Source organism: Populus euphratica, unplaced genomic scaffold (assembly GCF_000495115.2).
Source record: "Populus euphratica unplaced genomic scaffold, PopEup_1.0 scaffold7.1, whole genome shotgun sequence".
Taxonomy (NCBI): domain Eukaryota; kingdom Viridiplantae; phylum Streptophyta; class Magnoliopsida; order Malpighiales; family Salicaceae; genus Populus; species Populus euphratica.
Window position 1 is genome coordinate 349406 of NW_011499871.1, and position 9095 is coordinate 358500.

Genomic DNA, 9095 nt, shown 5'->3' on the forward strand with positions numbered 1-9095 from the left:
TAACCCCAGCAGAAAAGAAAAACCTACAATTTCTTAAACTTCTACCCCCCAAAAATAAAGCATGAACTCTATATAAATGAACATGTTAAAAAACAAAAAATACAAAAAGCTCAAGCTTTTGAAAATTAAGGAATAAAAAAATTACCAGAAGTATAGCGAGGTATAGAGTGGGTCTGGGATGATGATGGCTCAATCGGATTCTCCCACCTTTTGCTACCAAATTTTAAAGGATTTGTAGATCAGCAAACAAGAAAATCAGATCTGAATCAAATCTGCAGGAAAAGTGGTGGCTTATGCAAGGTTGGAGGAGACCATGCAGCAAAAAAAATTGAAGGAGAGATGGGTTGCAGTGTTTTGATGTGCTTTGATGGGGAGACCAGTTTTGTCCAAGAATCTCAACGGTAACAAGCAACCACAATTACATTGTTTGATTTACCTCATGACCAGCTTTTTCACGTGTTAAGCATCTTTGAGTTGATCAGCTTTATCATGGGATCCACAAGCATAATTGTTTATTTATTTTTCTTTCTTTCATATAGTTGGCCACCCCAGTTCAATTTTTAAATTAAACATTGATAAGAGGGAATTTGGGAGAAACCACACAAGCCACCACCCTCCCAAACACCCTCTAAGTTGATCAACAGGAACATTATACAAAATAACAGAGACAAAAGGCAAGGTACGCAATTGTGCCCCACAATTAAATGCAAGAACAAATTAATAGATGGGAAAGCAAATTTTATTCCTCCTTGTCCATGCAAAAAACACCACGTGTTTCTAGTTTTTCATAGGATCCAAGTCCTGCTTTTGGTATTGTTCGAGAATCATATTACACAAGTTCATCGTCCGTGCATCAAGTAGACCATGATTCCACAGTTTGATCATAAATAATCTCCAACACCTGCCAATCCCATGAGAACAAGTGATTATTTAAAATTGTTGACTCTGAAGGACAATGAAACATGAGAAAATGTCCCCAAGCGCTCTAAAAACAACATGATCTACTTGCAAGTACAAATAAGAGCAGAAACTGAACAAGCACCTGCCAATCCCATGAGAACAAGTGATCTGCTTGCAAGTACAAATAAGAGCAGAAGCTGAACAGGAAGAAAAGAAACAACTATAGTGGAATATTATGACATTTAAAATTAAAATTAGTCGACGAGTTACCACATCAGAGCTGGGGCTAGGAAAAGGTCGTGTCCATGCAATCTTGTGAAGGCCTCACATGCCCATGGGATATGTCCATCTGCAAGCACCCTGCCAGCATGTAATGCAAATAAGTTCAAAACAGGACAATATGCACTCAACAGCCACAAACTTTATATTTATGTGAAACTAATGCAGCAGGCATCATAGTTAGTTTCGAAACTATAGATATCCATGACAACAATAATTCAATATGATTCTCAGTACAAAGATCTTCATGAGAAACAAAATAAACAATCCAAAGCATGTGTAAAGAGAAGATTACCGCTGTTTCCTCACAAATGAGTTCCATAAGTGCATCATTTGCTTCTCATCTTTAGTCACATCTACAAAATCATCAAGCATCTGCAGCATGATAGAATATTACTGATGGCTTTTTCAATGGTTGCTTTAAGGCATTACAATTATTTCATCATTTTGTACGTTAAACTAATTGCTCCAAAATTGTGCTACATGCAAATGCTATAGCGCAATTACAATTCAATAAGTATTATTACCTTGAAAAAGAAAACAATACCACTTGTTGTACTGTATGTATATTTACTTATTGTACTGTAATTCTCTATCTTATTATTTCATTATTTAGCTAATTTCACCATAACTGTGATATTTACAAATGAAACCTTGTTATCTTAGAGAAAAAAATTGTTAATGGCCATTTAACTATTTATTTCATAAAAAAATTATTTTTAAATGATTACGAGTGCATAAATATAAACTTTTTAAATGAATATGAGCAAATAAGTATTTATATTTATGTAGTTGCAATCTTATCTTATTACGTTGTTTTGAAGGCACTATAACCATATCAAGCACCCCTATTAGGGACCATCTTATTGATGGCTAACCAAATTATTTTCCTAGCATGCTGACTAAAGCTCCACAATGTGACTACTTAAAAGGGACTAACTTTAGCTCAGAAAATCAATCCAATGGAGAAAGGTAACATGTATAAAGTAAGCACAAACATGATTCAAAATGGCATCATAGAGTAGGAAACTAGAAGAATTAGGCAATGTGATCCTTAAACATACCCTTCGGTCTTCAAAATCCGCAACATCATCGTCAACTTCATCCTCACTATCCCGATCTGACATAACTTGCTCAATTTCCATTGACTTAAAAAACAAAAAGAACATCAATTTCAAAAATTTATGTCCACAGAATCCAATTAATTCATAGATTTTTTTTTTGAATGAAGATTTGAAATTAAATTATAAAAACTAGTCCCATTAGAGTCGGTGAGGGCTTCGACAAAAAAACTAATCTGTGAGTTGCAAACAGAGCATCATACACACACTCGTGACATTATAAAAACTAGTCCTGTTGGAGTTGGTGAGGGCTTCAAAAGAAAACTAATCTGGGAGTTGCAAACAGAACATCATACACACACTTGTGACAAACTCAAACATGCATGATATTTATATTCATCAAAAGCATACAGCAGCAAGCTTCACATTTTAAAAAAAACAAATTAAAAGAAGCTGTCAGATTTTTATCATTCCCTAAGAATCCACCTCTATTTTTAATCATCTGCATCAAGATAAACCACTTCATTTTAATGATTTTATACCACCATGACAATATACATCTTAACTGATTTAGAACTAGAAATTTAAATAAATTCTCCTTCTAATACAAGTGCAGGCCTGGAATCTTCATAGGTGTCATATGCATTAACACACAAATACATGTATATGCTGTATGCTCACTCTCACTAAAGTATGGTTTTCCATGACATGCAACCTTCAAATAATAAATGCCAGAAACATACTTCAAAAAGAAGACTAACAGTGAATTGAATCAACAATTTCCACAAATTACGAGGAAAGGAAATGATAAACTGGAATCATTTATTAAAAGACAGTCATTACTCACCTGAGCTCTATGTGAGTGAAAAAATTGTCGTTTGTGAAGGAGTGTACGGCTGCAAAAAAGAAAATATTAAGATTAAACCCCTATTCAAGCTTTGAATAATATTTACCAATCTGAAATTATAAGCTTGAAGCAACAATGAATAAAGTGACTAACTCAGATTAAAAAAAAGAAAGTATTTCACACTGCATATTAATAAACAATAAGCAACATTAGAGCTGCAACATATAGAATTATTACAACCAGCAACAATACTCCACGTAATTGGAATTCCAGGCCTTAAAAATCTGATAATTATCACATTTTCGACAAGTTAGTAGGCTACTTCATGGATACATTAACTTAAAAACATTTGAACTTGAGCCTCACAACCTAACACGTATAGTAAATAAATAGAACATGCAACACTTCATCCTTGCTGACCAGGCCTGACAAATTACAAGTCATGCATTTTTTAATTGCCTATAGAATTTTTGTTTTTAAAAAAGATCAGCTAAAAATATAGAGATGGATCAAGACCTACTTTCTCGTGTCAGACCTTTCAATTGATAATTTTCTAGTCTTTGCGAACTGTAGCATGGCAGGGGGTGCAAGATTATTTCCAGGTACCATTTGAACACATTCAGCATCAGGATATGCTTGTGCTGCAGACCCTGATACCCCTGAAACATAAAATCTGGAAAGATTGTGTTCTCCATACTCTGCGCCACACATGCTGAGTGTAGGCAAATCCTTCCCACCTGAGACATCAGAATAATGATTCTCAACTAACAAACATAAAATAAGAAGAGAAGCAAGCAAGCATATGAACCCACTACAAAGAAAATTGATTTGTAAAATTAGGCACCATAATTACATTGCAACGCATTTGATAAATCTGTTGGAAATATCTCATAGTTTCATTACAAGAGACCAAACAATTAGTAGGTGCTCCATTAGCTACATCACTCTGACAAGCATGCAAAAAATGCCACTTATTCTTTCATTTACTTCTGAAACCAAAGTCCTGCAGCAGGAAAAAAAATTTGATAATGAAGTCCTTCAATGAATCAAATGGCTCTGTTTTATTATGCCAACTTATGCTTTCAAAAATTGTGGTTTTGGCCCAAAGAATAATGCTTTAAAATGTTGTCTTTTATGTAAGAAAGGGATGTGACAATTTTTTAAGTAAAGAACAGAAAACAATTTTTTTTTGCCTGGGCCAGGTGTTGGGAGCTGTCATTTTAATGCATTTCTTGTTCATCATCATTCCTAATCACAAGAAAAAAGAATTGAAAATCTGGTAGATTATGCATCAAACCATTCTCTAAAAATTCCCATGGATTTTGTTACAAGGACGCCATTCATCATACGTGGATCATGGGAACAAGTAGAAAGCACATACCACCAATCTTGTCAAGAAGCTCACAGGCTCCCCGTTGCCTGCTCAGAGTCTTGTCATGTGCATTCTTTGCATTTGGAATAAGTTTCCTGGGTCTTTTGCGCTTTGGTTTCTTTGAACTATGGGTAAACATGGCCAAACCCATTTCAGTCCATGGTATTGTAAAATATCAACAAAAGTGAAAGAAGATGAATAAATTTATTAGTTCAAGCAAAAGACAAATCCAAGACTTACCAAAAGAAGGTCTGTTGTTTTGGATCAATACCGTCTGCAACAATCTGAATAAACAAATTGGCATATGAATTCCAAGAACAATAAATAGGATATATCTTATACTTCATACTTTGCATGGATGCCAAAATTTTTCCCCAAATTGTATATTTAGCAAATCATAAAATTCCTGATATTTATATGTTTACAAGACACTAAACTAAACAATATTCCTAGGCACACAATAACTGTAAACAAAGCAACACAGTCTGTCTTGTACTTTTAATTTTGCTGTTAAAAAAGTGATATTACCCTTACTTTGTTGTTTTGTTTTATTTAACATGGAAAACACATCATAAGAGCGAAAAGAACAACTGCATATAGTAAATATTTGTTGACTTTGTAACTTGAATAAATAACATATATAGGACAAGCAAAAAATCAAATATGAACTGTTGTGATGGCAGAGTGGAAGTAATATTTAAAAATCAAAACAAATAAAGTGTCATGAAGAATTTATAAATGGAGGAAACACCCTAACCTTGGATCTCCAAATATCAGTGTTCACAGATATATTAACAGCTTGGAATTCTTGAGTTATCTGCAAGACATAAATCAGAAGTCATTGTAGTACAAAATACATAAAGAAAAACATTCACCTTAGATTCCTGTAGTTTACCAACCCAAAATTCAAAGTTGAAGAGGTCATGTGACGAGGGCAAGTGATATCTCAGACCCTGAGGAGCAAAATAAATAAATAATATATATATATATATATATATATATATATGAAACTCAACATTTAGCTTGAAGAAAAGACAATTATCATTTTGTTTTCATCACAAGGAACAAAAGGATATCAGGAAAACTTCCAACCTTGAAGCTTGCACATTTTACCAAGCAGAATGGGCAGGAAAAGTCTTCAGTTACTGCAAGTTAGACATCCAACACATCATAAAAGATGAGGAAAAGGACCTTGTAGATCATGCTGATAGAAAGAACCAGAAGCCAAGGAAAAGACTTAAAACTTGCAGACATCCATAAATAACAATTGATGAAAATATTCACTATCAAGGGATTGAAAGTTCAAGCAACATAATCTGTCTTGTTCAAGATTGAAGAAGTTATACGTTCTTCCATCTAAATCAAATTGTGAACCCATGTCACATTTAAATGCATTATAACAAAAGAAGAAGAAGAAGAAGAAGATTAATATTACCTTCAGTTTTTTGCAACTTATTATTATAATATCTATAGTTGAAAATGACATTTCCCGCCCTCAACCTACATAATACAAGGAGTGAAAATGCTTTATCATACTCATTTAGGAAAACAAAAGAATTCCCAGATCAGGTGCAAAGCAATAAAGAACAAAAATAATAATTGACAAGTGTTTGATGCTTGGATGTATAAGAGATTACCGAATAACATGAGACAAGGTTGAAGACATGCCACTACATGTGTATGAAGATTTTTCCTTAGCTCCAACCTCTTCTGCAGAAATGTTGACTTGCAGCTGTGATGTACTCTTTGGAAAACACAAACAACAAAAAATGGCTTACTTCTGTCAGCAAAGAAACATCTAGCAGAAGATGTGATAAATGAATTTGATTTTGTCCAACTAGAAGACCTTTGAGAGCAGAACAAACCACAGTTTCAGAATTAAATGGAATTTGAATTAAAACACAGTTGTCCTCGGTCAAACAATTCAACTGCAAGAAGAAACACAAAAGAGCACTCTTAAATCTCCAAATACAAATGTACTCTTATGAAACCCTGATGATCAGACTGCAAAAAACAAATAATTCTCACAGTTAAATTATTCATGTTCCCAGTCATGAGGCTGCTTATGAAGGTGCAAATGTCAGCTTCCAACCATCGCTATTAAATAATACAACAGAATGTATACAGCATTTCTACAGAACAGCATGGGCCATGACAAATGGCAAGTCTGCATGTCTATGTCAAACTTCATGAAAGCATGCAGGAACACCAGGAGTGAGCAGAAGCTTCTTTACACAGACAATTAGGCAGAGGACAAAGAAGTAACACCACGTGGCTTGTCAGAGTGATGTAGCGATCATTAGACCCATGACTAATTCAGTTCTTTGAATAATGCCATCAAGTCAAAATAATCTCGCTTAACCAATGACATTGCACTTAATGCAATGATTAGCCTACATTGTGAAGGCATTTGTTTACCACAATGAATCAGGTTCCAGCCTCTATGATGGGTATTAATGTAGAGTCAGTTAGCATTTAGTGTCCTTATTATAACATCATGGGTTCAAGTAAAAGATGAAAAATAAATAGTTATCCAGAAGCTATCAGTGCTTCACCTTCAAGAAACAAGCATTCATGTCAACAGGAGATGTCACCTCCGCTCTTTGTCCCAAACCCAAATTTGGTGACTTCTCCCAGAAATTACAAAGCGAGTCTAATGGTATCTTCCCCAATAGACAGCATCCTCCAACATTTTCTGCCATGTACAAGCAATATTTAAATATAAAGCTGGATTTGAAAATGCAAATAAAAAACCATTAAACAAAAGGAAAAGGCAATTAGAACCCCTTTAATAAGGCCAAATTCACTTGCAACAATGAGTTGTTTGACATAACATGCTGTCATCACATTGTTTGGTTTATTGCTTCTTTTCTCCATGCAAAATAAAAAACAAAAAATTGAACCTTGAAAACGACATCTTTAGTAATTTCTTGGCAATGAAAAATTACAAATAGACCAATTACCAGCAAGTACCATAGCATGCATTAGCAACACTTTCCACATGACATCATTTATGAAGTAGTTAAGGAACCAAAGCATATCTCACATGGAAAAATTCCATACCCAAATGACCCTTGGTTAAATCAATTCCATGCATAGAACTTTGGGCCCCAGCTGCCAAAAATCATAGAGATAATGAGATAAAAAAATTATGTGGCAGATAATCTCAGGTATTAATCAAAACGTATGAAGGCATACCAAAGCTGACAAGCAAGACATGCAGTGAGCCAGATTTGACCTCTGATGCTAGCTTATTCATCTCAGGGAGAACGAAATGCACTTGTACTTGAGTACTACCCTCAACTCCAGCAAAGCCGGTCAAAACACATGGTTGACTAAAGCGATATACTGCAGAATACTTCATTGTGGGATACAAAAAGCAAAGCTAGATCATTAAGAATAGGTAATGACAACATAATACTACCTTCAAAAGCTTTAGTATATGTCAATCTGGCTAGGAAAAAGAAAAAGATGCATTCTTACCTCTAAAACCCCAATGTTGGACACAAGCCTTGCCAACAAAACATACAAGGGAAATATATTATGCGATTGTACAACTCCATTTAGTGTCACAAGCATGGAAATCGTCATTTGTATTCTGCATGTTCAATCAAAAGAGACATAGTTAGCATCCCTCAAAACTTGTTTAAATCCTCAAAATTTAATTAACAAAAAAATAAGCCAGCATCCTTAAACAACTATAACCTGGTCCGTATCCTTGAAGTCCCAAACAACCAACTACAGTACATATAAATAAATCCACATACCGATACTCCAAATACAAAAGTTTCAACAAGACTAATTCACTGTTGCTAATCACTCCAAAACTTAAGAACATTAGAATGGAACATCATTACCTTCTTTTATTCTTGGCCTGTATTCTATACAGCAAGCATCTTTGCAAAAATGACGGCTACCTCATAAACAAAAGGAAAGAATATTCAATCAAACACAAAACGATTGTTTAAAAAAAAAACAACGACGCTAAAATGTAAATTAAATTACATTTCCAATCGAGCGACGCTGAAGAATATTATAAAGCTCAACAGGCTTGCAATAAATCGAGAGACTTTCTTCGGCAGCAATTTCTTCTTCTTCAGTTAAATGCAAAACACCACCACCACGTGCATCTTCACGGCACATCTGATCTATCGTGCTTCGACTATACCTTCCAATAACAATAAAAATTTAAAAACTTCACCGAATAAAAAAATATTTTAAAAAGAAAAATGACGAATTAATCATAACAAACAACATACGAGGAAGTTTCACGAGTGACTAAAGGAATCCCCGGCATTCTTCAGCTACGCTAATTCAGCATTTCGTAGTTTCATAGCAGCTACTACCAAATTTAACATTCGAGCTAGGTTTTGCAGGAGACACAAAAGAAACCTGCAAATTGAGCTGAATAGAAGTTACTAATTTAAAATGGTGGAATCTAACTATTGAAAAAACAAATCCAATCCAAACCTGAACAGAGTTTTCTCGTACGATTGAATGGACCGGACAGGATTTTTTTTGTTTAACTTAGAAATGGACGGTGCAGTGAGAGTGAGTTTATGTGAAGAAGACAGGTCAATCTAGCGAAGAAGAGAAAAACAAGATTTTTATTTGTAAGCGTTTTTTTCGTTTGCAA

The 9095-nt window shown here is 34.4% G+C and overlaps 1 protein-coding gene across 6 annotated transcripts; it reads right to left on the reverse strand.

Moving 5' to 3' along the window:
* Positions 1 to 700: 700 nt before the first annotated feature.
* Positions 701 to 9095, reverse strand: LOC105127226 (polycomb group protein EMBRYONIC FLOWER 2-like). Of its 6 annotated transcripts, none has more exons than XM_011028436.1 (22): positions 8930 to 9095; positions 8719 to 8851; positions 8465 to 8621; positions 8317 to 8372; positions 7943 to 8057; positions 7658 to 7817; positions 7523 to 7573; positions 7015 to 7154; positions 6325 to 6387; positions 6097 to 6203; positions 5895 to 5959; positions 5552 to 5604; positions 5359 to 5412; positions 5217 to 5276; positions 4700 to 4743; positions 4469 to 4584; positions 3608 to 3824; positions 3088 to 3136; positions 2244 to 2327; positions 1475 to 1554; positions 1171 to 1260; positions 701 to 901 (listed from the first exon to the last, which is right to left on the reverse strand). In XM_011028436.1, exons 2-22 carry the CDS (start codon positions 8754 to 8756, stop codon positions 778 to 780), a joined length of 1923 nt encoding a protein of 640 aa, XP_011026738.1. In that variant the 5' UTR covers positions 8757 to 8851; positions 8930 to 9095; the 3' UTR covers positions 701 to 777. The 6 variants fall into 6 exon arrangements, with proteins under 6 accessions (XP_011026738.1, XP_011026739.1, XP_011026735.1 ...); XM_011028437.1 differs by having other exon boundaries at positions 3623 to 3824; positions 8465 to 8627; XM_011028433.1 differs by having other exon boundaries at positions 8465 to 8627.

What these genes read in the sequence shown, in the direction of transcription:
- LOC105127226 (XM_011028433.1), bottom strand. Translation starts at nt 8,756, where the DNA reads ATGCCGGGGATTCCTTTAGTCACTCGTGAAACTTCCTC. An exon ending in TAAGTTGCAAAAAACTGAAG is followed by an intron (nt 5,605 to 5,894) that starts GTAATATTAATC and finishes TCTAACTTGCAG; the next exon opens with TAACTGAAGACTTTTCCTGC. An exon ending in TCATTTGTGAGGAAACAGCG is followed by an intron (nt 1,261 to 1,474) that starts GTAATCTTCTCT and finishes ACATGCTGGCAG; the next exon opens with GGTGCTTGCAGATGGACATA.